The sequence below is a fragment of the Maylandia zebra genome, linkage group LG23, assembly GCF_041146795.1.
Source record: "Maylandia zebra isolate NMK-2024a linkage group LG23, Mzebra_GT3a, whole genome shotgun sequence".
NCBI lineage: Eukaryota > Metazoa > Chordata > Actinopteri > Cichliformes > Cichlidae > Maylandia > Maylandia zebra.
In genome coordinates, this window is record NC_135188.1 from 39,647,474 (window position 1) to 39,674,427 (window position 26,954).

Sequence of the window (26,954 nt, forward strand, 5' to 3'; positions counted from 1 at the left end):
CTGTTCAATACTGTAAATGATGCTATAGGTCTGATACCAAGTAAATATAGGGCCAGTATTACTGATGCCGATACGAATACTACTAACTTATAAATGCAGCTTGTAGGGACGATCACGATTTATGACATGAATCGTCATCAATTGCAAACTCCAAACACATTTTAATAACTACTAAATCACTGTCATTTTTACTTTCCACAATAAAATGCACATTTCAGCTTTTATTTTGAAACTGGATGTGTTTTGGAGACCTGCAATATAAAAGCACTTCTGTTGTTTAAATGTGCTACAGGGCATAAAAAAAATGGTGTGATGGTCGTGTATTTTTTAGAAAATTTTTTTTTTCATTTAGTATAGTAGCATATTCAGTAGGGCCGTTCGATATAACGATATATATCGTTTCATTTTACGCTATCGTTTGTTTCGTGGTGTCGCAAAATAAACTGTTTACGGCAATATTTTTTTCATCGTTTTGATGGTCACTGTAGTGGCTATATTAATTTCTTAAAGTTCTCTCTTTCTCTTATATGTAATATAACCACAGACGGACAAGCGCCTGTTTTTATGTGTTGGGTTGTGGTTAGCAACAACGACGACGGTAACACCATCGCGCGTCCGCTTGTTTATGTTCCACATAAAACTTTCACAATAAAGCTCAAGATCCTGTTGAGACTTTTCAAAATAAACTGAATCACGTGAAAGAGCAGATTATTTACGGATGAGAACTAAAAAAAGAGCCGCCAGGTGTTAAAAAATAAACTTTAGACTCAAACGTTAGAACAGGCGTGTAATAAATACTCACAAAGAAAATGGCGGCCTTAACAACTTATGTCTAAAAATGTATAGTTTCATGCATCAGTTAAAACACTCGACTCCAGCTACATGACGCGCAGCTGGAAACACTTCCCGCAAGTCGAGCTGCCCGAGATTCACAGAATTTACAGAAAATGTTACATTTTTGTGATTTATATCGTTATCGGACAATAGATGTCTTAATATCGGGATATGAGATTTTGGTCATATCGCACAGCCCTAATATTCAGTATTTTTTTTTTCATTCCAAGAAAATAACTTAACACAATTCAGTGGGCTACATGCCAGACTTGGAGGATAGAAACATTGATCCTATCCTTTTGCTGTAACTTTGTGTCTGAAGCAGTGAGTGAAGCAGCTATATGTTCTAAAAACAGTTATGTGATTAGGCTGCCTCTTTCAGTTACTCTAAAAAGATACTGACAGATCTGCATGAAGATTTTGCCGAAATGAAATTAAAATAGGAACATTTGGGAGCCATCATGTTGGTGTTCTCAAGGAACAGGAAGCAATTCAGAAAACCACCTTGAGGTGGAGTGAACTGTCAGCTGTGGCAGAGCAGTGTTTGTCTGCTGTCGTTAGTTGTTTCTCTCTCGTTGGATCTGATTTTCATGAATGCTTTAATATCACTGATTTCAAGCCGCAGATGATTTTTAGGGTCTGACCTGGATGTTTTTGATGTGTATGTCAAGCTGAAGGTGGAGGGAAAAGCTTGACTGCAGTATGTTCTTACTGAGGGTGTCTGCTGTCTCATTGTGGAGTCTCTTTAGAACCATTAGGAGATTTGTTTGCTCCTGTCTGAATAATACTGCCTCCTAATGTAGCAAGCAAAAACAACGAGGAGATCCTAGAAGGTAATCACTGTCATTTATTAAGGTCACTGTATGTGCTGTTGTCCTCAGTGTCCACACACAAACATAAAAATCATGATGTGCAGCAGAGCAGTGCATTAGACGTTCTGACGGTGAAAGTGTAGCAGTCTATAACATGGTTGCATGAAATGCGTCTGTTATTCAGTCCCACTGTTTACCTCTCACAAAACATAGCAAGCACGTGTTCGTCGATGCTGCTAGTCCCAGTCAGCGGTCTCAGGAACAGTCCCGCCACCGCGTCCGGGTCCACGGCGCGCAGGGTGCTCAGGACCACGCGAAGCTTGCCGGACCGGCTCGCGTTCCCCCGGTTCCCCACGTGCTCATAAAGCGCGCGCTCAGCCTCCCTCTGAAGCGCGTGGATGTACTCCTGACACTCCAGCTCAGGCACTTTAACAAGGCGGACACAGACAGGGAGACATGTTGGGCTGTTTAAATAATCACCCTGAACCCACAGCTGTATAAATGTGTGTGTGTGTGTGTGTGTGTGTGTGTGTGTGTGTGTGTGTGTGTGTGTGTGTGTGTGTGTGTGTGTGTTGTAGTAAGAGGAAGATTTAGGTCTAGTTCAACCCTGTATATTTATCAGAGCAGGGTTATGACACAAAGCCGTGTGGGTCACTCGTGCCTGAGTGCGGGTGTAATCTTACCCGGGGTGAACAGTATCGCTCCTTTCAGAAACGCGTGTTCTTTGACGGTGATAGTGAGTCCTCGGCACTTCACCAGAAACATCTGGATACTCTGCACATCACAGAGAGGCACCCCAGGGTGTTGAGCGGCGCCGGCAGTGCGCTCTCGTCGGCCCGCGTCGTGCGTCAGAATCTCGTGTAACAGACTGGGCTTCTGCGTCTCCACGGTGTCGAAGTCCACGGAGTCCTGCACCAAGCCCAAGAGCAGCAGGGGCGCCCAGCTGTTGCGCACGAGTCGGAGCTGGTCATCGGCTGGCAAACCCCGAAAACACGGCACGTTTTTCACGAACCTGAAAGTTTTGAGAAGCACCTCGCAGGCTGCTCTGATCACGGACTGTGGAGCCCGAATGGCCACCAGCTTCCTCATGGACGCGCAGGAGCAACACCGGTGCGCAGCGGTCGTGTCCTCGCGCGCCTGCGGGCACAGAGCGTCTCTGTTGAGGATGCTATAGAGGATGCTGCCCTGCCCCGTGTCCTGCGTGACTTTACACTCACAACACGACATGTCGCCCCACGCTGATTATGAGCTCTTCATGGCGAGTATCATCTTTTTTATAGACTTGGAGCACAACACCCCCCCCCCCCCCCCCCCCCAAAAAAAAAAAAACTATACCAAAAACATACTTCCGGTTAGCAGTTTTCAAATTAAAATGACGACAAAATGATAGCAGACAAATGAATAGCTACATCAACAGTAACGCTTACTTTAAAGAAAGAAAATAAACATTGGAATGGGGGAAATGGTTTCTCCTTATGCTTTTTGATTTTATAGGCTTCAGTCCGGAGTCTGTAATAATCTGCACATTATAATCTGCTAATAAATTGGACAGAATGGTGGGGTTTTTCAGGCATCATTTACAAGTCATTGCTAAAATAATGAGTGCAATTTAAAAATGATGATGTTCTATTGTCAGGCCAAGTGGTTTATAATCTTCCTGATGCTGGAAACAACAGCCAGCTGATTGGAGCAAAGACCTGTTGCCTACAGAGATGTTGCACAGTGCCCTCTGGTGGTAAAATGATGTAAAACACTCATGATATGGTTGAAGAGTGTTTCTCCAGTCACTGCTTTAAGTTTTCATTCATCAGCATATCAACAAGTGTATCAGCAAATGGCTAATGTTGTTTGGGCTCTAACCAATTCAAAAACGTTCTCAGATCTTGGAGGGAATAAAGACACGATGCAGAAAGATGGTTTATTCATAAAGAAATCAGGGATAAAATACATTAAGTTTTACTTTGCAGCATTTTCTTGGATGCTTTAGCTGAGTTTCCAAGTGACAGCTGAGGTTTTCATAATAATGTGAAATGATTCACACGTATGAACACTAAATAAGATAATTGAGCACAATTTTCTATTAGTGTTAATCAAAATAGACTCAGTTCAATAGTTTTATGCTGTAACAGGGGTTAGAATAGTTTTGTGTAAATCACCACATTCAGTTTAGTCTGACTGTGAAGATGTGTCATTTCCACATGTCATAAATGGCACTGATATGCAGTGGAGTTTATTTAATACAAGCAGAGTCTATTTATCTGAGGTTTAGGTTAAACCCTGGACCCTGGGGAAAAGAGTATGTACAGATAAACATGGTGTGAAGGTGACAGTCGACCCTTGGAGGAGGAAAATTAGAAAGGAGACAAGTGGTTAGTGACTGTTTTATGGTATGGATGGTTTGTTCTATCATGCACTGTACATTGTTGTTGTGTGGTCACTGCAGGATAAATATGTGTAAATATGATTTGTCATGAAATCAGACTGAAGAAAAACATTGCTTTGACAAACAGCAGGCCTCCCCAGAAAAAAAGGCTCAGGTACAAAAAGCATCGTCTGTCAGTGAAAACACGAAAGACGACATCACTTCTACACTTTTACTGTCACTGACACGAGAACGGACTTTGAAAACACGAGTTAAAACTAACTGCAGTTTTCCTTTTTGCTGCGTGTAGAAGATGCATGCAACTTTTAAAATGTTCAACAAATATAATAAAGCAACTTGGTAAACTTGGACACTCACGTGCCATTTTTATAATTTTAGTATTAGGAAAGCAGAAAAATGAAGCTTTTATTTTGAAAGCAAGTCCAAGTTTCAGCCTCACTGTGGCTGCATGTAGCTGGCTTGATGGAAGACTGAGTTGAAGCCCATTTGTAGGAGTGAAATGGGTTCACATAAAACACTAAGCAGGGGCCTCTGGCAGCAATTGATCTGAAGCTCACATGTGCTTATTTGTAACAGTCCAAACACGACGCTGTGTGTTGTGCATTCAGTGTTTTAAGGTTAACGTATCCTGCTCACGCTCTGAGGCTTAATTTGTTTTTGAATGAGTGTACCATGCTGCATATTAAGCTCCGTTTGTCTATGCAAAGACCTGCAGATGGCCTTAGAGGACAGAATACAGCAAAACCAAAACATGTAAATAACCACCTCGTACCACAGGGTGTACTCGATGTCTGCGCCGGGTCTGCTTTGTGGTTAGCTGTAAGATCTTGCTACAAATTCAGAAATACTACACACTTCTGATAAAGACAGGGAATTTGGCACATCTGAGCAAGTGACTGACTGAAATGAGTCAGAATCTGCGTCAGGCTCTTTGTGTTTGTCTTTCAGTTTGACTTGAGCTCTAAAATCAGTGATGATCTCTCGCTTGAAAGGTCCTGACATTTAGGACTTTGTGGTGGAATGTTCGGGAAAGTTTTCACCGCAGAAGGTGACAGAGTGCTGGCTGGCTTAATTCAGCTTGTTTACAATCTGCGGAGCAGACACGGAAGTGACGGACACGGCATAAGTGAAGGCTGTTTACTTAAACTTTTTTTTTTTTAAAGTTGTTTTATTTTTTGCTTTTACTTTGAAGAAAAATCTGCAAACCTTTCGAGCAGTTTTTATGAGATGAGCCGGCGATTCTGTACATGCAGTTTTTATATTATTAGAGAATTAATGCAGAAAAGGCTTAGAGTAAGTGTCCTGAGGCCTCTCACAGTAGCTGTCAGGTTGCCTGGTTTGCTTCTTGAAGGACGCGTGAAGTTTTATTCATAGCGAGACTGAAACGCATAAAGCCAAACAGCTAGTTCTTTGAGTCTGACAGTCTGCAGCCCTGCAGGTAATAAAAGAAATTCTGTACTCAACTTAAGCCAAAACAGAATAAATATGATGTTTTTGGAGTTTGTTTTGATGGAAGTCGTGCGGCTAAATTGTCTGTCCATCACTGCGTGAAGGATGCTGCCGTTTTCCGAAGCTGAGTCTAATCTGATCAGGTGTTTTTGGGCGGAGGCGTGCAGCCATTAGAGTTTGATTCCATTTCCTCAGCTGTGAGGGTTTGAAGCAGCAGGCTGATGGAGGCATAAAAGGAAAGCTGCCCTCAGTGTGTAATTACCTGACAAGGCCAGACATTTCTCCTTGTGCGAGAATCTGTTTCTATAGTAACAAAGTGTAGCAGCAAACATACGTCTGAATTCAAACCAAGAACACAGTGTTGATTATACAAAGGTCATTGAGGGATGTTAAGTGGGATGAATATTATGCAGAATTCTGAAGGTCGCTGACGCCTTTCATCAAACTTGTTTCTAATGATCCTTTTTCTGTTTCTCAGGGTTGTTTGTGAAGAATTTCATTCATCATCAGGGCCTTACACAACTTTTCAGCATCGCACTTTAACAAGTTCCAATGTCGACGAGCCTTGAGTCAGAGAGCACGCAGTTCTCCCTTTGTTTCACTTTTGTCTTCGTGTGAGAAGACCCCCTGCAACATTAATGCTGCGCCTCTTTGTGAAACACCAGAACTGGTCGGTCTGTTCAGTTATTGTGTTACCAGCCAGAATTCGAGGTGCTGTAAACAGACGCTGTGGCGTTTCTTTTATTCAGAAGCAAATCATTGCATTGTGTTGCTCTGATGCTATCAGCCGAGAAACCGTACAAGGTGATTTAAAAAATTAGACATTTTGAAAAGTCTTTTGATTTCCTCTAATTATGAGAATTTGAAATACTTGATTTATTAGAGCAGTTGGAGCACCCTGATATTCATAATAATGTTAGTAACTGTAGTAATAATAATGGCAACAACAGCAAAAAAACCAAAAAACATGTTTTTGAGCAAAATGAAAATGATTTGATGGGTTTTATCTGCAGCTCGTCCACGTCGTGCCGAGAAATGTGATACCTGCTTCTGCTTTGTAAAGGTGCCTGAAAATATCTTAAATCTAAACTAGTGCCAGGTGGCGGCTGCTAACCTCATCATAGCACAGGATTTCCTGCGTTGTCGGCTCAAATCAGCTATTTCGTAAGCAAGCAAAAAATGCCATTGCAGTAAACGTTCTCTGTGGAGGAGAAAGAGCAGAGGAGGCAAATTCCCCCAGTCCATTTAGCACAAGTTCTTCCATCTGTGTGTCTGTGACTTAGGGGGGGAGAAATTCATCATCAGCTCAGTGTCTCACAGTACTGATAAAGGTCAGCCTTAGACTGAAGGCAGACAGACAGGCACAGTGTCACTCTTGTCGCTCTTTGACTTGTAACTTTGGGCTTTTCAGAAATCTGCAAAGAAATGGTCAGTATTTTAACTTCTTTTTAAACTGGCTGGATAAACCTAAGGCTTAGAGAAAGACTATTTCTGTGGTTCAAAGTTGGACAAAGATGGAGCTGCAATTTCTTTAGTGTTTACTTGCAATTTTGGGGCGAACTGAGGCTATGATTGGTTTATTTTTCTGCAGCTTGTGGCGTTGCAGTGCTTTGACATGAGCTTTTGCTTCCTGTCCTGTTTTAACCACACTGTTGAAGCCTCCCTTGCTGCACAGTTCATATTTATGCACAATCTTCCATCTCGCGGTGGATTGAGGCTGTAGCCTGCAGGTAGACACTCAGCATGTCCTTCATGACCAAAGCTCCGTCGCTGCTTTGATATTCATTATCCTGAACTCGATGTGAACTCAGGAATTTTTTTTTTTAATCGCTGCGTGTGTGTGAAACTGAAATATTCTGATGGAGCAGCTGTTCAAAGAAGTTGAGCGCACAGTACTTTGAGAGGTTGTTTCTCAGTAGCACTGATAGATTAGAACATGTCATTTGTTCATATAACAAACACAATGGTAACACTGTAAGCCGCAATATGCTTAAGCTAACCACAACATGACATTTCTAGATCAGACATGATTTGAAACTAGAGCAGAGAACATTTTTATCTGATCTGCTGAAGCAGCTGAATCGGATGAAATGAGGTTTTAATGACCTCGCATGTTCAGTATCTGTTACATCTGTCACCTCTGAGGCCGTGCGGTCTGCTGTTATTGACCAGGCGTTTTTCTCCCCTTGAAAACTGAGCTGTTAATCAATACAGACGTGGAAAGATTCATTTTTAATAATTCTTTGGTTAATGTTATGCCCACAAGGAAAATATTATAAAGTGTAGATTTGTGTCTTTTAAAGCCTGAATATATTAATATGTCACTGAATGCATAAAAAATTACAATGTAACTTGCTGCATTTCTTAGATTTAGTGTGCATGTTATTTATTGATCCCATTTTCACTACAGTTCACTAGAATTTTTAGTTTTATTTTTTACTAACTTAATTTTTTATTTAATTAAAAATTTTGCACTACTTTGTTTTACGGCCTTCAGTGTGGGAGTGTGGTTCTTTTAAGTGTAATGATGCTATTTTCACTTTGAGTCTTTATGCTGCTGCTGTAACCGTAAATAACTGTCAACATGTGAATATCTCACATGAATTCTGTAAGTTATGTCATATTGATTTATTATTTTTAAGTTAATTTTTTTTTCTTTCCCTTTCACCGTATTTATTTTTGTCCCTTGAATGTCACCCAACCGAAGAAATGTAACAGAGCGTCGGCTCATCTCAGCCTCAGTCGAGCTGTAAATTATATTTAATGATTTACTATTTCATATGTGTGAGCAGGATTAGTGTAAGTTAGATTTGATTTCTTTTGGATTTTCATACATTTGATAATTTCACGTTTACAGCTCGGAATTGTTGAATTTTGTTGCTCATGAATTTCAGTCTAACACTTCCAATCTGAAAGCTTATTAACAAACTTTATTTTATGGCACTTCAAATGCAAACCCACTCATTTGCATAAAGAAGTAGTGAATAAATGTTTAAAAAATTGATGAGATAAAGAATATATAAAATATGACTTGAAAATAATAAAATGTAAGAAGAAAGCATATTAATAGTTATTTATATTGTACAACAAATGTAAATACAGAAAAAGCAAATTTGAGCCTACATTTTATTTTGAATATTTTTTTATTGGATATTAATTTGAGTAATTTTTTAAAAGCACTTTGGTCTATTATATATTTATCCTCTAATTATTTGTTTTGCTCTCCTTTAAAAAAAGTTAAAAATTTTGATTAAAAAAACAAAATCTAAGTACACCCACACAGCAACCTGCACCCACGCTCACTTTCACATCTGAAATAAGACGCAAGACGCTGCGGTTTACTTTAAACACGTAAAAGGAAATATATTTTTTTTAAAAATGAAATAACAAAAAAGAACAACATTTCATACAGAAGAGCTGCTTTTCTCATTTGCAGAGGTAATTTACACAGGACTTGAAATGAAGACACTTTACTCAAAGTGGCACAACGGCAGCCAAACCACAGCTTGAAATATTGACTTTTTTTATTATTACTATTATATTATTATTGTTTTCCACTCCTCGAGCCTTCAGCTGATGTGCCATACATGTGTGTGTTGTGCCACTTGTGGTAAAGCATGAGGTTATGTCACATACTGAGCTTCTTTTAAGGGTTAATATACACTGGCTCTTGGTAATTCACTCATGACGTACGCACCATTGAAACATTTACACACAAAATTTTAATCTTCTCTTCCCCCAGAAAAACAAGAATTCTCCTTTATTTTTTTAAATATTTTTGAAGACAACAGTTAACAGTTCCAAAAATGGTGGCTCTACGATTGGACCGATCCCACCTACGTGAAGCCCTGTCCTTCCACACAAACATTTCAACAAGCATGGCTCACTGAGTGTTAGGAGAGAAGAAATGGTTGTCGTGGCGCCGGTCTGCCTGGCAGAAAGCAGGGGTGTGCATAGGTGTTAGCCACTTCTTCCCCAAGGCTCTGATAAGGCAGTTTTTCCTTTTATTTTTTTTTACCGTTGTTGTTTTTGCTTCCACTTCAGGAGCCGTGTTTAGTGGTGAATGTCAGTGCTTTTATTTCTTTATTTTTTTTCATAGCTGGTAATGTCTCAAAAACGAACTTCCAGGTCCACCGATTCGCATTTTGTGTACAAGGGAGCAGAGTAAAGACAGCCAGAGAAGAGTAGGCGAGACGTCGTGAAAACCGAGATGAGAGAATGCAGCACGCGTTTTCTTCATTGTCCATTTTGTGCAAACTGAGATGTAAACAAAGACCATCGAAGGCTGGGGAAGGAAGCATAGGACGTCAGGCTACAGCAACACGGGGAGAGACGACATAGAGGGGTGCAAGTGTGCTCGTTCAACAAACTGAAAGGCACAGAGGGCCGGTGAAATAAATAAGAGCTGAGGGAGAAAGAAAATGCCAAGTTTCCCGTGCTTTTTGTGTCACTCTAACTTGGACGTGGAGCTGAGGGAGTCGGTTGTCGCCACTATAGCAGCTTCTAATGTGCTTCAGAGTTCGGCCTGCTTGTCACAGGAGCCGAGGAGATTAGAGGGGAGAACGGAGTACCACAAGGAGTGCATTAAAAGGTCAACACGCACACAGGCAACCCCATAAGACTGCTTTATGGTCATGCTTGCTATTGTCTTTCCAATATTACCATCCATCATCAATTACAAAAGAAAAAGTACAAAATATCTACTACACTGCCCCACCACTCCCCACCATTCAACTATATTAGGACAGAACCATATTCACTTAGTTTTTTAGTCATTTATATATATATATGTATATATTTACACAACAATATGCCTTTCAGGCTGTTGAGAAAAGGGGCGAGGAGGAGGATGAAGAAGTCTCGGTAATGAGACATCAGTCATTAGTTTCTTCGTTTCTCTCTTCTTCAATAACAGTTTATCTACAGAAATGCGATTCTGATGAGAGATGTGATTCAGAGTTTAGATTCCACGTTGAATCGGAGATGGATCGTCGAGGGCAATGAGCGAGTTGCCGTTGAGTGTATGTCAGTAGACCCAGGAGACGGGAACCCACTGAGGAGTGGTGGACACCAGGTCCACGGCCTCCTCCAGTAGGCGGATGGTGTCGTCGATCTCGTTGTTGATGATGGTCTGGTCAAAGTAGTGAGCGTAGGTTTGCTGCAGCATCTCAGACTCCTTCTGTAGCCGCTGAAGAGATTCGTCCTGGTGGAGTGAGGGGGGGAGAGAGAGTGACATCAGTGCCCGGCTTTGGCTGAAGTACAGAGGTGATGTGCTTCGAAAACGCTGAACTCTGCACGTGTTCTTAAACTGACCGTCAAGGTTTTAGATAATGTTGCACCCACATTTTCTGCTTCAATTATTTAATGATGTGTTAATATTACACAAAGCAGGTAAGATAAGAGTCCCAGGATGTGGCTTTTGTAATAGTTTGAACTGGAAAAAGGAAGAACTGAGTCTGAATATATGACCCAATCATCTAATTAAAAGATGGCTCTTAAATAACTGCAGTATTTCTAGGAGTTAAATTGAACTAATTAGTTGTCTTTTAAATAAGTCTTATATATTAGGAAATGATGGAGTTAATATCTATAAGAATAAAGATGTAGCCTCATTTGTAATGGAGCTCAGCTCAGTGTTAGGGCTCAGGCCCTTGCCCTGTTCACTATAACTATATAACTATTTACCCCAGTAACAGTTCTGAATATGAGGAAGGGAAAATGGAAGAGAGAGGTGGAAGCCTGATGAAATAACAAGGCGTGAAGTCGCATCACAAATGAAAAGGCACCCAAACATTGGAGGGATTAGAGGAATTAGAAGGAATCAAAAGGTAGAGTAGTGAACGAAGCTAGACTGCTGCTATTTAAACAAACACAGAGGGGCACAGATGCTTTTCTACAGTCTCCAAACAACAAGTGAACTCGCACCATTTAATTTGTACTTACTGGCAGTTTCCTGCACCACTTTGGGACCTTGAGTGCACGTGAAAATAGGCATGCCAAAGGAAACACAAACATGCTTAAAGCAAACTGAGCACGTGCAGTGAGAGGAACGCACAGGACGACAGAAATGCAAATTAGGATGCTCTTTTAGGCTGGGCTGTCCAGTTTGAATTCAGTGTGTGGTCCTTTGACCCCTAACAGCAATTACGCTAAAGCAGCACCCTCTTGATTTACATATGTAATGATGCTCTCATCTGTTTTCCTTCAACAACACACCATCGTAATTCAGACTAGAAAGCCAGCGTAACTGTGCCATTAGTATGAACTCGGTTAGTACGTGCAGCGAAACATAACTGCCCAAGACGGGAAGAGCAAATATAACAGAGAAGACCGTACCTCAGTCATGCCGGGGGTGATGGTGGGAGCCGCGATGAAGACGACGTATGGAGCAAACTCAGCTGTCCTGAGGATCTTTAGCGCCTGATGAGGAAAGAAAATCTTAAACTGTGTAGTTCACAAAGTGGCACATGAGACTGTTCTATCAGTGGAGAGGTTTTTTATACTGCCCAGACCTCCTATGTGAATTACTGCAAGTTCCAACATAAGGGTACTTTCACTTGAACTTATACTTGGCTTCTAGAGGAGATGGCTAATTTTGGGGGGCTTCTGGTTGTAGCAAGAAAATGTCCGAGCCGAGATGACTCGCCTGTGGCTCGACGTCTAGGATGGAGATCATGCCCTGGGCATGGATCTGCCTGATAGTCTCCAGCCTGGTTCCATACATGGCGTCCTCGTGGCTGCCATACTCCAGGTAGTCGTTGTTGCTGATGTCCTGCATCATCTGCTCGTGAGAAACAAAGTAGTAGTTCTTTCCGTTCTCCTCGTCTTTCTTGGGAGGCCGAGTTGTGTCTGAGACAGAAGAGATGAATATAGAAGTTACACTCCCGATGATGACATTGTGGTGTTGCAACGGGTCAAACAGGAGAATCCACTTTGAAATTTAAATGTTTGAGTCATTCGTTTGCTGTCCAATCGTAACAAGAGCTTGTTGTGGAAGTATTTAGATCTTGCTCTTACGAGGAATAGGGTAGGCAAAGCGGTCGGGATGTTTGGTGATCAGCGTGTTCTTGATGTGCCTCCGACCGACTCCGTGTGCACCTGAATCAAAGTAGAAAGAAGAAATTAAACGCATTAGTGCAGTAACTCCACACAGATCAATCAGTTAGCTTTAAGTCTACGTTTAGTAAGTTGCAGCGTGCTGACAGGAGTCCTCCTTGCCAGTCTACGCTATGATGAAGCGTTTATTCTCACGTCCTCCACAGCTGTTGTCTGGTGTCCAGTATTTGCAGAAAAAAACTAATGTATATGTTTCCGAATTGATCTTTATAGCTGGTGCTTCCATTTGCACTCCCTTGTAATTTTAGAAAATCAAAACTGATTATTAATCATGCAGCCCAGCACAGTAGCACCTGGTTTAATGTGATCAATGAGCATCATCAGTGTTCCCACTCCATTACTCTCTTGTAATTATGAGAGTTTTCTAATAATTACAAGATCCTGTAATTGCAGCTGGTAATGGCTGATTCAGAATAATACTTTCTGTATGTGCTCTTCACAGGCTGTCTGAATCACTGGGCTTTTTTCTGACTAGCTTTTGGTACATCTTAAGTACAAAACAAGAAAGGCTAATTTTGGTTGTTTGGAATGGAAATAAAACAAGCCAGACCGACAGGCTTACTTTGCAGTGTAGAGTTATTACACTAAGGTGGCAGCATCTCACCTGCCCACAAATATAACACTTGCTGATAAATGACGTCTCTGCTCAGAGTTTGTCTCTAGTTAACATTTAAAGAATATAAATGTGTATTTGTTTCCTGTTTTAAATGCACTGGAGATGTTACTTAGATGATCCTTTTTGATATTCAAGCATTAGCTTTGCCTTTTTAACTATGATGGTTAACTAAGCACACACACAAGTTGAAAACATAAATCAGAGCAACAAAAGTACATTTTTTTGTCACACCCGAATGATATTCAAGTACACGTGCAGACTTCAGGAAAGTGTAAGGAAGGCACTGCAGGTTTTCTAATCATTAGATGGTTTGATGTTCAGTCCCCAAGTGAAAGATGGATGTGCTTCAGTGACCAAAAACACGATCTTCTGCCATTTATCTGGTTTTGAGGGCAGCGCCTCTTGCCCCCGGTCTACTCCCAATCAGAAACCCAAACACCTAACTGGCTCCTCTCAGGCAGCAGCAGTAGTTCTACTCTTAGTCCCTCCAAAATGACCTAACCTGCAGCCTTTGGTCAAAGGTTAGGATGGAGATGTAGCTGTAATTTGAGCTCTCTTCACCGCAACAGACCAGTGCAGCATCTGCATAACTGCAGACACTGCACTAATCCCACCGTCAGCCTCTAGCCCCTTTCTTGCCTCACTTGTGAACAAGTTAGCTATACTTAAACTCCTCCACCTGGGACACCAACTTACAGTGGATTTATACTCTGTTAAATCTACACCGTAGGCACGCTGTAACCACAAACCCCTCGGAAAGCCTTACGGCACAACCTGATGTGCAACTATCTTGAAAAGCAGAAGAGCTACTGAACGGGCCAGTCGTGCAGGCTGCACGGTTTGTAGTTGTAGTCATTTGCTTTTCTGTGTTTACTTACCAAGTAAAACCAGCGTTTTTCTCTTAAATGACGGCAGTTTAACCACCTCCTCATATGTCACCAGATCTAGTTGATCAAACACTGCATCAGAGAATAAACAGGATTAGCTATAAGTATGAAGAGGGCATGCGTTACATGCTAATTATAATGGACAGTATGAACTACTTAAACATGTTTTAGCGTATAAAATGAACTCCATAGATGAATTTTGAAGTGTGTGCTTAACAAATGAATGCCTTGTTCTCTCTGGTAGGCATGACAAAACACAGCAGCCCTCCAATAAATCCTGCTTCATCAAACCTCATGTTGCCACTGTACAAGGGTATGTTGTTGCTCCTAACTTTATATGAAGCAACACCTTTTGTAAAACTCCAGCCTTCATGAAGCAGAATGTATCACAGGGCTCTTTTCAGATCACTGTGCTGTCAGATGGGTGTGCCTAATAAGGTGTCTAAGGGAACACATGCAATGCTGATGCTAATGAGATTAACATTCATTCCAATGTTTTGTCCCTGTGGCATAAATCAAACCTGGGATTCTCAGTCAGGCGGGTTTGAATTATTCAAATGCCGCCATAATGTACACCAACTGCTCATTCAAACAGGCACACCCGATGAAGGTCGAATGCCTCGAGAAAGCATTAAAACCTACTTATTTGCACTAACCTTGGTAAAACAGAAAAACTGAATCAAGCTGACTAACATCTCTTTAATCTGAATTACAAACCAGAGCAGCTCATAACAAGTCTGACAAAGCCGCTGTCATTCAAAAGGAAGAGGACGAGGCATGAAAGCAGAGAGAAGGAAGAAATACGTAGAAGCTGGATGCCAGCTCTCTGGAGTTACTTACATGCAGCCATGTCATTGGGTAAGAGACAGCATGAAATATGGACAAAGGGTGGGAGCGGAAGGGTTAATAAAAAGACACCATAAAAGAAGACAAATCAAACAAAAACCACCATAACAAAACTTGTTAACAGAGCTGTTAGTCACTGAAAATGAGGTCAAATTGAGACGGCAGCAGAAGAGGTCTGTCAGAGGGAAAAGGCAACAGACATGCAACAGTTACACATACAGGATCATCTACAGTCACTACAACAGGGGCAACAGTGCCGTTACAAGGTTAGCAATAGTCTTCATCACTTCAGTTGAAAGGACATGTGTCACAGCCCTTCCTTTTTATTGCCCAAACAAGATATTAAGATTGTGACTGCACATTTATTCATCTACTGCACATTATCAAGGAGATATAGGAAAACAGTTCAGACAATGTAGCTTAGTTATATAAATGAATGAATAAGAACAGGTACTTGAGTACAGCAATACTTGATAGCTATTAAACCTTTGCTTATGAATCAAAGATCTCAGAAAATATTCTTGTTTTAGTGAAAAGGCTTCACTGCCAGGCTGCCTGACAGGACTTGACAATATCTGGGACTAGTTCCTGTCACCATCACCACTGCAACCCCTACTTAGGGTCATATTACAGTTCTGCATTAGTGAGCGGTCAAGTTACCTGCTTACAGTGAGTGAGTGTTAGTGTGACTTGTTGGCTTACCTGCGTTGTGCTTGGCCAGGTATTTGTCTTTGTACTGTTTCTTCTTCTTGCCAAACCAGGTACAGCTGGCCTGCTGTTCCTGTTTGGTCTTCTCCATTGCTATACATGCCACACGCCTGAAAGCAACACATGCACTGTTGAATGGCCACATGTGACCAAAGGTAAATGGTCAGTATGTGAGTGTAGAAGGAATTTAGCATTTTACAATAATGCAGAGGGGAATCATTCAAAATAACTTTTACCCTGCTTTACATTTATTTATGCACACTGACACAAGCACCAGCATTATGGTGGAGGGACTAATGTTGTGAAGCTACCTCCATCCCCCTCTAGGATACTGGTTAGTTCCAGGCTTGAATCCTGGCAGGGGTGCCTGGCTTCACAAAGACTTCATGGCCAACATAATAAGGTGTGTTTTAAAATAAAAAGCTTCAGTCACTGATATGCATTTTTATTTTAAACTACAAACTTGTATTTTGAGCTTTGTGATCGACAGCGTGCATATTTGTGAACTTGTGTGGTGACTGCCTACCGTGCCCTGGCTACTTGACAAGTGTGGTTCAGATGAACTCGGGCATGTAATGCCATCACTAACCACAGCAAACACAACAGGAAGCAAGACACTGAAATTTACTCAGGCCCAGGTTGTAAAATGTAGGTCAGTGGAAGAAGGACCAATCATTCTTATTGTTAGTACAATGTTAATACCACTCACAGCGCACATTTAACATATAAAGGCTGTCAGATTTACATTTTAATGTTCTCGTCAATGCAGTCTGGGATTCACACAAACACACTCCTTATTTTCAAAGGCTAATCGCTGCTAACCGGCCAGCCCGTCTCTTCCTGCCTGTTTTCCTTCTGTGTGGCCAGCTCACTGTGGCATTCTGCATCCACACAGGAGCGCAGAGGCCAGGCTGAATCCAGCAGGTGCAGAACTGGCTCATGTGCTGCTGCAGGGGAGTAGTAAACTAAGCTCTCTGTCCCCAGATAACAGGATTTCTGTTCCCGAGTTTGTCTTTAAATAACAAGAACATTACAAAGATAGAGTGCCTAGTTTTCCATAGTTGTACTACACAGCATGAGTACAGCAAGAACAGTAGTCTAAGTACATTTGTACTGTAAGCGCATCTGTGAGGTCATCCTTCAGAACCATGTTTCTTCTACACAATCACCAGCTGTCATGTTATTAGAGGTGCATCTGTAATCACTCAGGATAGTCTGGATATTTTTACTATTTAGCAGCCCTCCACTAACTTCATCAGAAAACTCCATAACAGCTAAGACTTGCTACAGTTTTAGCTTCAAACTGGCGTTGAATGTTTGCTGCACTCACCATTCCTGCAGTTCAGGTGAGGGGATGAGTCCGGCTGTGCCATTCTTGGTGTTCTCCAGCTTTCCTTGCCACCAGTTGTGGTCATCCTTGGAGATGATCTGAATGATGTCACCTACGCGGAAGCGGATGCCGGCTTCCTTGCATGGGATGAGGTCGTCTTTTGCCGGGTCGTACTCAAATTGAGCGCGTACATAAATCTGTAGGTGCAGAACAGTGAGAAAAGCCTACATTAGGTGAGGAGAGGACGACAAGGCAAGCTGCCCTTATGAAGAGACCGGCTGCTACACTGGCAAGTAGTCAGAAATAAGACAGCAGTACAAAAGCCAGAGCAGGAAAAAGCACAAACACTCAGACTGATGAACAGCGGGACTAACGTGATCGAACAAAGAGCTTTGCTGCGTCTCTGCCTGCGGCTGGATTCGTTGGCTTGTGCACATACATCCATATTCTCTCTACTGATGAACTATTATGAAGCCTAAGCTTTGACAGCAAACATGGGATCTAAGCACCATTACGATGAGGAACCAAACTTTGCGGGGCAGGGAGGGGAGGGCTGAGAGGAGTCTACTTCTACGGAGGGTCCACCAAGCTCCATCTTACCTTGATGGACAATTTGTCCTTGATAGCAGGTCTGCAGATCTATGGGGTTGAGAGCATCACACACACACATACAGTATATCATGCAGTAGAAAATGTCGGGGGGAGTCAAGAAAAAGGTTATGAGGAACCCATACAAAAATACAAAGTTTGTGCTGCATTTTATATACATGTGTGTGTGTGTGATGATGGACTTTATCATGCAGAGGATATAAATGACAACTTTTGTTCTATAGTATGTGCTCTCTCTCTCGGATGGAGGCCCTACAGTGAAGACCAAGACTGTAATCAGAACAGGTGGAATGCGAAGGGGGGAAACACGAGTGATGTAGGTACATACATGCTGTGTAAGCACACCGTTGCATCGGGGGAGTGCACGTGTGGTGTAAACAGTTAGGAAATCTTACCTGACGGCCTTTAGGCTGAATAGTCGATGGCAGGTCCTATTTGGCAACACACAAAGAGACTTTTAGTATTTTAAGAGAACGATCTTAATCCAGATCCATTATCAAGACGATTTGTTGCTATGAGCTTTCACTTTTGGTCACCGTTACGCTGAACGTACCAGGATGGAGCTGGTCACACTAGCATGACCATTTGCAGGTGACTGTCGAGATAAATCCGGAGACTCTTTCTGCAACGGGATATAGAAACCTAAGGATTTAATTCCCCACAATGCACGTGAAACAAAATGTGTGCACTGATAGTTTTGTACCTCACAAGACATTGACTGGGATCGGTAACTGGGCACAATCTTGAAGGTGATGCTTCCCCTCATCTCTCTCTGTGGAGACGAAGAGCATTTTTTAAAAATCTTGAACCATTACAATAGTTCAATCACAGAGGGACCACTGTTGCTTTTATTCACCCCCTATTTCTAGTGTCCCCTAGTAGTTTTTTGGACATTAGAAGTAAACAGTTTTAAATGTTATTAATATTCAGGCACTAATAATGATGCTACTTGATGCCATCTTTTGGTACAATACATCACTAACATTACATCTTTAACGTGCTGAATAAATTCAAACAAATGCAGTGATATCAGCTGAAAAACTGCCTGCTCAGAGCTGGTGTGACCTACCAGCATCTTCTGGAGCTGTTCTACCGTCTGATTAGCAACGCTGATGCCATTAATCTCCCGGATCTCATCTCCTACATGCAGAGTCCCTGAAGTGCAGAAAGAATGAATTAATAAAGGTTACAAACGAGGCTCGTGGGTGTTGAGACATCAGTATTTCACAAAGCAGAGACTAGGAACACCCCGAGAGCCCAGCCAACGTAGAGTCGCGTTGTGTCGTGTCACATTACCAGAAGTCACTCCAATGTGAGAGTACAACATAAGAACTATCACACTTTGTTACTCACAACCCTTACTAGATGAATGAGAACATTTTAAATGTCATCACATATGACATGATTTACCTTGTCGATGGATCATCCCACCATGCATGATGCGGGCCACAATGCAGTGGTTGAGGTCGTTCATTTTCAGAGTAATGCCCTGGAACAGACACAGGGTCAGCGCATAACTATTCAGTTTTTTCAATTCAAGTTTATTTACATAGCACCAAATCGCAAGAACAGCTGACTCAAAGCACTTTATATTGTAAGGTAAAGACCTTACGATACTACAAAGAAAACCAACAATTATAGGAGGAAGTGCTTTGACGACAGTGGAAAGGAAAAACTCCCTTTTAACAGCAAGGAACCTCCAGGGCGGCTATCTGCCGCGGCCAGTTGGGGGTGAGGGGAAGAAGACAGGACAAAGACGCTGCTAATGTCCAGATGACAGCGTTTTCATTAGCCTCTGTGCCACACCCACCATTATACTCTTCTATTAGAAATAATACTGAACCACATAATCACAGTAGCTGTAGCTAATTTAGTTCCACTGTTGTTGACATAAAAAAGGTTTTAACTGTAGGTTTCTGAAATGTGAGCTTCCTGCACACACCATGGGCTCATCTGTGTTCTTCTGAAACTGAACCAGCCGAACCCTGGTGACATTTTCCAAGTCCATGTCTCCGTTGGTGCTGTCTGGGGAGTCTCCGTTCAGGTACGGTGAAGTAGGCGGGGGAGTCACCCTCAACGCCTCGTCGCTGTACACCTCGTGTGCCACCACATCGTGGGTCTGCAGCAGAGCCTGGACACAAACACTCAGTGTTAAGACTTGCAGACGATGACAGCTCTTCCCTGTTTTGGATGGTGGTGTGTATTGGTCTGCCTTGTTTATTTGTATATTTTCTCTTTCACCCTGCAAGGGGGTTAACCGAGAGTGAAAATAAAGAGAAGCTTTATTTTCAGCAGCATGTTTTTGAGCTGTCTGCTCGCCTCGCTCTGTGAAAGTTTCATTTTCAGGTATTTTCTGTGAAACACTTTGGTACTCCTGTCTGCGACGGGCACTTTATAAATACATGTTGCTCATTTGTGTTCTTTATGACATCAAAACCTTTAAGGGAATTTCTACATGTGACAAATACTGAACTCAAGGATGAACTAATTACAGTAAGGTGGTTAAAAAAAAAAAGGTCATTGTGGCCTCAACAAAAAGCTAATCTAAAAATATAACATTTGCAAATCATGACATTTTACAAATCTGTCTCATAGGTCAAAGATTAACTTCACTGCATCAGCGTGCCCTTTAAAAACATCACCTTAACTAAGAGGTGGAGAAGCTGACTCTCTGGTATCCACCTATTAAATTACTTCACAAATCTTTCATATATTAGATTCATCAAGACCACAGGTGTCAAACATGAGGCCCAGTAGCCAGAATTGGCCCAGCAGAGACTCTAATGCTGGACAGCAATGGAAAAAGTGAAGGAAGTCGTACATTTTGGACTTTTAACAGCTTTACCTTCACTCATAAAGATAAAGCCATTAATGCTACACCAGAGTAAAGGGCCAATGAAAATTCAAATGAAATGATGTAAAAGTTCCTGTTTTTAAACACGTTTGTTTCCATTTAAGATTCATGCTGACAGATTTCTTCCATTAACTACAGCATTTCTTTACCATGTTGAAAATCTGAGATAAAAATCGCACTTCTTTTTCTCATATTAAGACATCTCTGGGATTAAATGTGTAATTAAAGTTCCTTACACTGACAGGGGTTTCACTGGTCTGCCCACTTAGGCATCTGGCCCACGATATAAAATGAGTTTGATGTCCCTGATCTAGACAGACAAACTGAGACTGATGTGCAGAAGCACAACAACAAGACAGCAATTCTCCTTTTTCTTTAAAGGTGTGTGTGGGCCCTATAGATACGTGGCTAATAATGCCATGCTGTTTTAGGGTTATTCTTTCTGGGTGCAGTTTTTGTGTCAGTGCTGAGGCAGAAAATATTGGTTCAAGCTGGCCAACAAAACATGCTGCAAATCCCTGTCAAGAGAAGGTACGTGTGAGCACGCACAGTGTTTTTGTACGAGTGTGAAGAGAGTGTGGCTTACACTAATCCTCTTTGGGCACTAATCATGTCACTGACACACAGGGGGTTTTTTTGGGGTTTTTTTTTTTTTTAAACATCCACCAGCCCAGCTTGCCAAATGATCACAGCTGCTCATCAGAGCGACAGCATGTACACTGATGATGCATGACAGTCAGGGAGCTTTGGAACAGCTGGCACTAAAGGCTTTTGACTTGCAGCAAAGAGAGCAGCTGAAAAGAACAACTAATAACAAAGACGTTAGTGCGCATTTACAGGACACGTCAACAATGGACTAAATGTTTGATGCCGAATCCCCCTGAATCCTCACCGCTTAAGTCCATAATTAAAGGGAACAAAACATGTCCTTCCATCACTACTTCATAACTGAAGTGATTACTAAAATCATACAGCTCAGAGGAAAAAACTCAAAGGCGTTTTCTGCCCCATGTGCTGCCACACTAAGCCCCTTCACACCATTTCTGCTAGCAGCACAGTTAAATGTCTGTGGCAGGATTAACCAGGCAGTCAGGTCAGGGTGCAGGACAGGCTAATTGGATTGAACCAAACTTAAAGCATGACAGCTGCAGTTAAGTGTCACATACCGATTCAGCAGAGAGACACACAAACAGCTCGGCTTCTTATGTTTCTAACCCAGATACAGAACAGCAGTACCATCCTACAGCTAGCTGCTGTGGATAGCAATACACACACACACACACACACACAGTAAAAACAACCCTATTCTGACTTAAATACTTTGTTTAATACAAAGCTACTCTCGACTAGAACCTCAGTACCTTTACATGAACGCCACCACTAACTTCTTCTAGCTCAGTTTCTATCTTCCAGGTCTTTCATCGGTATCCTCGGCATCCCTTCATCTCTGGTTTGTACTGGCCGCTAGAATCATCTGACGATAGTCTAGCTGATGCAAAGCCAAAGTATCGGCACTGCTTGCAGGTGGAAGCCCTTTAGTACATGCTCTCTTCAGCTCTGCTGTCTGTGCCTTTCCTGTGCGAGCGCTCACCAAAAGCTCAGGTGCTAAGCAGATTTGGAGTCCAGGGAGTTATGTGGGCTGACAAAAGGACCCAACTTCTGACACAGAAGGCTGTAATCCCAATTCCTAGATTAAGAATGTGTGTGCTGCCGTATATCCCACCATGAAGTGTGGCTGTGTGAGGATCCTCCTGAGCTCCTTGGCCTCCATATTCTCTGGGTAACAGGAGATGGTTTCCAGTACCTGCAGAGGAAAATAAACTTTTAGAGGCGAGCTCGTGAAGACGATCTATAAGCTACACTTCAGAGAATTTAGAAGACATTTTTATTTTTAGATTTCCTCACCTCTTTGGCTCTCTGCACTCCGTCACTTGGAGGATTTCTGATCTGAGGGGACGACCTGGTGTTGATTTTGTCATAAAGCTGAAATAACAGCAACAGCAAACAGCTCATGACATTCAGGAGATAATGCAAGCAAAGATGGAAAGCCCAAGGAGCCGTGTGGAGCATACATGTGGTTTACAGTGGTCCCTCGCTATAACGCGGTTCACATTTCACAGCCTCGCTATTTCATGGATTTTTTTTGTGCTTTTTTTTTTTTATTACAGCGCATTGTGTTCAGCATCCTGATTGGCTGTAGGCCATTGTCAATCAATCTCCTCCGTGCTGTGTCTCCCGTACAGTACAGAATGCGTTCAGCTTGTCAAATTTACATAAATCTTCAATCGCTAGCAGCGTGACTCTGAAATGCTGTACTGTATGTTTGTAAGTTTTCCCCAACAAACACAACAATGTCAATGAAACGTTTTGCAGCATCAAAAGCAATCGCTGGACTTACTCTTCTACGAAGGTTTGAACTTTGAGAGTGTTTAAACAAGAGAGAAAAGTGTCAAAATGCTCATGCCTCTCTGAGAAAAGTGTATAAAGTGTGTAGTGAGGGGTTTTACAGCCTTAAAACATCTATAATAGTTGGAAAAAAATAAAGCTGGCTACTTCGCAGATTTCACCTATCGCGGGTTATTTTTAGAACGTAATTTTTGCGATAAATGAGGGAACAATGTATTGTTGATTTGTCATGGCACCTACTGGATACTTTAGATACTGCAGACGAAGCGTTTACTCACATCTAACAGAGTGTGGAGGTGCTGGTCCTGGAAGACACTGTGCAGGAAGTCCATATCTTTCTCACTGCAGTCTGTCAATGCATGGATCTCCTCTAGACTGTCCAAAACCTGTGATACTGCCCCTGTACACACACACACACACACACACACACACACACACACACTTACGTTACACACTCCAAATATACACTCACTCATAATTACACAAACATTCACAAGTACACAAAGCAGTCTCTTCAACACTACACAAAATGCAAACACTGAACATGACACTACCAGAAACAGGCAAAAACACAAACAAAATAAAAACAACAAATTCCACAAATAACCCAAAAAAAAAAAAAAAAGAAAGAAAAAAGAAAATCACAAACAGTACAAGTGAAAACACTGGAATACACACACACACACATACACACAAACACTCAGAACTATTGAACCCCAAGTACCTGCTGCATCGCCCACACATGCAGCAAAACCAGAGAAACAGCGGTACATGGCATCAATACATCAGAAGAAAGTCAGTTCAAAAAGTCACAGTGTGGATGACGAGGAGCAGCACTCCCAAGGAAAACAAAAAAAACAAAAACGCAGCAGGGAGAGAATTACAATCTGACACACAACGTTATTAAAATTCTTCTCAGGCCGTGTAAACATGAACTGTGTGTGTGTGTGTGTGTGTGTGTGTGTGTGTGTGTGTGTGTGTGTGAGAGAGAAACAAAGTTTAAAAAGGCTCAGAAAGATCACGCCTTAAGTGAAACCACAAAAGTGTCACCAATTTAACTCAGTAACACTTCAGCTCACAGTTTGACAAAGCCTGCGAGGCTAAGACACGACTTCTGTCCTTTATAAAGATAAAGATTACATAAAGATTAAAATTACATCTTAATTTAATAAACAGTTAATTATTCAGACTTGCAGACTTGAGGCGGTTTACTATAAGTGAAGCTTTGTTTTAGAGGAGCTTGAGCCTGTTTTGCTCAGTTATGAAGGAAACCTACAAAAATAAGCCTAAAAAACTAAAGCTGAGCTGAAGAAAATACGCGAAAGACTTTGTTCTAAATATGAGCAATAACTGACGAACAGAGGGCTAATCGGGAGTTCTGTGATGTATGAAAGATCCAGCAGAGGAGAGTTTAAGCTGTTAAAAACTTCCTCTTTTTTAGCACATTTTAGTGAGAGCTCTTTCTTCAACTTGAAAGAGCTCTCACTATATTATATAAAAATAACCGGTGAGTCATAATGTTATAAAAGGCTAAAGATTTAAAGAAGAGAATACAACACTTCAAAACGTGAGGCCTTTACACACCGGACGTGGTGGACTGGTGTGAATATCGCATGTGTTTTAAAAAGTTTTTTTTGGACTCGTATGTTCTCGTTGCAGCTGTTCACACTAATCGCACAATTATGCTCAACAATCTGCAGATCGAGTTCTTTTTTTTCCTGGTTTTTCAAATGTGAACAGACCGATCTGACCAAGCAGAACTTCGAATTTGAACTTTGATTCGAACTCAAATATCGATTGTTTCGATACCAAGTCGGTATCGGATTGATACCAACCGGGTGAGATCGATTCTTTACTTTAAGTTCCGCTCTTGTTTGCAGTGCTGTGGTTTTGGCAAAGACGAAACAGCCAGGTCGCCAGATTCGCCGCTCCTGTGTGAGCGCAGAGCAGGCACCTGTTGCTGACTTAGACGCTTGTTAAGTTGTTTACATATTATTTATATTTTCACCAGTTGTTTTTGTTGTTGAGAATTTTAATTGTCATTTTTGTATTATAGTTTCTCAACAGCACTTGTTTTAATTGGTTTACTGGTTTGCGAGCACTTTTTATTTAAGATTTTTCAAAAAATAAATAAATAAATAAAAAATTGATAATATTCATTTTCTATTTAATTATAAACTATGTCCTAATTATGTCCTGGGTTTAAACTATTTAATAATAAAAAAGGAAACATCACAAAAACACTTAAGGTCATGAAAATTAATTGAAATTTAGCGATTCAATGACGCATCCACCTTATTTATCGAAAAGTATCGCTATAGGCGACACTGGCCAGTATTTACTTGTTGTCGGATCGATACCAAAATATTCAGTATCGCACACCACTACTTCCTTTCCTTGTTTAGAAACATCCATACAAGCTCATCACTGCTTGATGTGGATTTCTTTTCTTTTTTTTTTCCCACAAGCTCACGCATGCAAAAGAATTCTGAATTTCATGTTGTTTTTATCGAAACACGCTCGGTGCGTAAAGGCCTGTACACAGCAATTAAAGGCTGATTTATTAGTGCATGAAGACAATGATGTTTAGTTTACAAATGCAGCTAGAAGTAGTCAAAAATGCTATGATAGTGTAATGAGTAATCATTTAAATGGGAACTAGTTTATTCATTTCATATTTTTATTCTTGACCTCTATCAGAGCAGCATCTAAGTTCAAGAATGACCTTTGTTTAAAAAAGATAAATAAATCTGTCTATCTAGAGCACAATAAGTGCCCTTTAGTTACCAGCATAAATTTGGGAGACAAATTGGTTTACAGGAAGCTGTGAGCACCAGTAAAAAGCAGCTCGCTCTGAAAAGTGGAGATAAAAGATCTTATTGTTAGTCAGGACACCGAGGATGCAAGCATCTTATCGTCTTTACTTTTGTTTTTGCTCACTGTACTCATCAGCACGTCTTAATCTGGTTGTCAAAGCTTCACGTTGCCACAATAATGGAGATGCATGTGTTTCATCTTCACAAGTCAAAAGGAAGCAGTCAGAATAAACACACACCAGAGCAAAATAAGTTCTTTAAAGAGGGGACAGCAGAGGAGACAGAGGGGGCAGAGGCATGGAGGGTTAATACCCACATCATTCAACACATGGGAGAAATGCAACTACAGAGCAAGTGATGTCATGGTGATATCACATCCACAATCTATGAGTGTGGAGGGGGTAAGAGGAGGGGGTATACGTACTTTCAGCAGCTAGCAGTCCTAGAGACAGCACAGCAGAAGGAGAAAACAACACCAAAGAAAGAGAAGCTGAGATTAGAGGAGGTTTAAAAGCAACTACGGCTGCAGAGAAGAACAAAAAACAAAACGCAGCTACGGCAGACAGAGAGAATCAGCAAAAGCAGCTAAATCTGGACAAAGTCTGCCGAGCTGCTGCAGGGATCTACAACGCAACACGTCTAGTCGAGCAACATGTCTGAAGCAACACAGCTGCAAAAATAAAACAGTCACCAGGAAGCATGACTGCAGCAGACTGCCAGCCTCAGCACAACGGACATACGAGTCCACGCGGCTGCAGCAGCTGCTTTTACAGCACAAATTCGGGGGAAAAATAAATAATTAAATAAATGAATAAATAAACAAAACAGGTTAATTAGGCTGATCCCGCTGATTAGCTGACACTGAAACGCACTCTGTTTCTATCGTTTAGAACTGGGTCGGGTTTCGTTGTGTTGCTCAGCTCTGGCCGGCACGGCCTGCAGTCTTCTCAACAGCAGAAGTGAAAGTGTAACGCTGAGACAGGGAAGTGAGGCTGCTGTTGGGAAATGTGTTCATTAAACAGGGAAGCTGTGCACCGACAGCTGCTTTTCACAAAGACACCAGAATAGAAACCACGTGAGCACAAACAGAGCTAGAAAGCAATTGTGATCATCTTCTGTTGCGCAACATGCACACACTGAACACTTTTAAAGAGGGTTTCAATAATTTAATCCATCCATTAAAATAACCTTACTGTAATCAACACCATTTCGCTGTCCTTCAGGTTATATTTGAATTAATGCAGCATGCTTTTCACTTCTTTTAGGCTCTTTGTCATGCACACAAACA

General features: G+C 41.5%; 2 protein-coding genes across 16 annotated transcripts in view; both read right to left on the bottom strand.

Annotated features, from left to right (window-relative positions):
• Positions 1–1,663: 1,663 nt before the first annotated feature.
• LOC101469388 (nuclear receptor subfamily 0 group B member 1-like) lies at positions 1,664–2,903 on the bottom strand. Its single transcript, XM_004552617.2, has 2 exons — positions 2,330–2,903; positions 1,664–2,072 (listed from the first exon to the last, which is right to left on the bottom strand). Exons 1-2 carry the CDS (start codon positions 2,871–2,873, stop codon positions 1,840–1,842), a joined length of 777 nt encoding a protein of 258 aa, XP_004552674.1. The 5' UTR covers positions 2,874–2,903; the 3' UTR covers positions 1,664–1,839.
• Positions 2,904–8,815: 5,912 nt separating this feature from the next.
• LOC101469939 (peripheral plasma membrane protein CASK) overlaps positions 8,816–26,954 on the bottom strand; it is a 50,433-nt gene continuing 32,294 nt past the window's right edge. The window contains exons 11-29 of one of the 15 annotated variants that reach the window (XM_076880585.1): positions 26,091–26,108; positions 23,129–23,253; positions 22,350–22,427; positions 22,168–22,248; positions 19,533–19,721; positions 19,001–19,079; positions 18,660–18,745; positions 18,294–18,362; positions 18,144–18,212; positions 17,986–18,021; positions 17,582–17,620; positions 16,982–17,178; positions 15,646–15,779; positions 14,089–14,154; positions 12,496–12,576; positions 12,125–12,327; positions 11,815–11,898; positions 11,422–11,448; positions 8,816–10,681 (exon numbers count right to left, since the gene is read on the bottom strand). In XM_076880585.1, the coding sequence (XP_076736700.1) occupies positions 10,505–10,681; positions 11,422–11,448; positions 11,815–11,898; positions 12,125–12,327; positions 12,496–12,576; positions 14,089–14,154; positions 15,646–15,779; positions 16,982–17,178; positions 17,582–17,620; positions 17,986–18,021; positions 18,144–18,212; positions 18,294–18,362; positions 18,660–18,745; positions 19,001–19,079; positions 19,533–19,721; positions 22,168–22,248; positions 22,350–22,427; positions 23,129–23,253; positions 26,091–26,108 (1,838 nt within the window). In that variant the 3' untranslated portion in view covers positions 8,816–10,504. Of the gene's footprint in view, positions 10,682–11,421; positions 11,449–11,814; positions 11,899–12,124; positions 12,328–12,495; positions 12,577–14,088; positions 14,170–15,645; positions 15,780–16,981; positions 17,179–17,581; positions 17,621–17,985; positions 18,022–18,143; positions 18,213–18,293; positions 18,363–18,659; positions 18,746–19,000; positions 19,080–19,532; positions 19,722–22,167; positions 22,249–22,349; positions 22,428–23,128; positions 23,254–26,090; positions 26,109–26,954 lie in introns of all 15 variants that reach the window. The other 14 variants (XM_076880584.1, XM_076880583.1, XM_076880589.1 and 11 more) reach the window with 14 other exon arrangements.